Here is a 547-nt window from a genome sequence, read left to right as displayed (position 1 = left end):
CCTGCTCCCCTTCTTGATGTCTCACACAGGCCTTTACTATTTCCTTGAAATCTTTACACTTGGTGTATTGTTTGGACCATCTTGCTTCTTCTGTTACTAACCTAAATCCTTTCTTTTTCGTTTGCACAATAGCCTCAATAAAATCGGGTCGCCTGCTCAGAGCATCCGCGACTACGTTTTGCTTCCCAGGTTTATACACTACTTCAGTGTCAAAGTCTGCAAGTTTATCCAGCCAATACCCCAGTCTAGGTGCCACATTCTTCTGAGTCAACATTTTCCCTAATGTTGCGTGGTCGGTTCCTATTCGTACTTTCTTTGTACCTATTAGTTGTTTCCATTTCATTAACGCCTAAACAATGGCAAGTAATTCTGACTCATACGCAGGTATGAATTGTTCCCTCACCCCTAAGTTGCTAGACTGAAAAGCAATGGGTTGCCCCTCTTGCTCTAACACGGCCTCAATGGAGTACTTTGATGCGTCAGTCTTAATCGTCAATTCCTTGTCTGGGTCATATATCTTAAGTAGGGTCACTGTCGCTAGAGTATC

The 547-nt window shown here is 43.1% G+C and overlaps 1 protein-coding gene across 1 annotated transcript; it reads right to left on the bottom strand.

Annotated features, from left to right (window-relative positions):
* Positions 1 to 145: 145 nt before the first annotated feature.
* On the bottom strand, positions 146 to 343 carry CSUI_010481 (cchc-type integrase; the record flags this gene model as incomplete). Its single annotated transcript, XM_068070584.1, has 1 exon — positions 146 to 343. A coding segment is annotated over one exon (198 nt), but the record flags the coding sequence as incomplete, so codon positions are not given.
* Between the last annotated feature and the right edge of the window lie 204 nt (positions 344 to 547).

This window comes from Cystoisospora suis (genome assembly GCF_002600585.1).
Source record: "Cystoisospora suis strain Wien I chromosome Unknown contig_7576, whole genome shotgun sequence".
In the NCBI taxonomy this organism is placed as follows: domain Eukaryota; phylum Apicomplexa; class Conoidasida; order Eucoccidiorida; family Sarcocystidae; genus Cystoisospora; species Cystoisospora suis.
The sequence above is the reverse complement of the archived record's forward strand: the minus strand, read 5'-3'. Positions and strand labels throughout refer to the sequence as shown.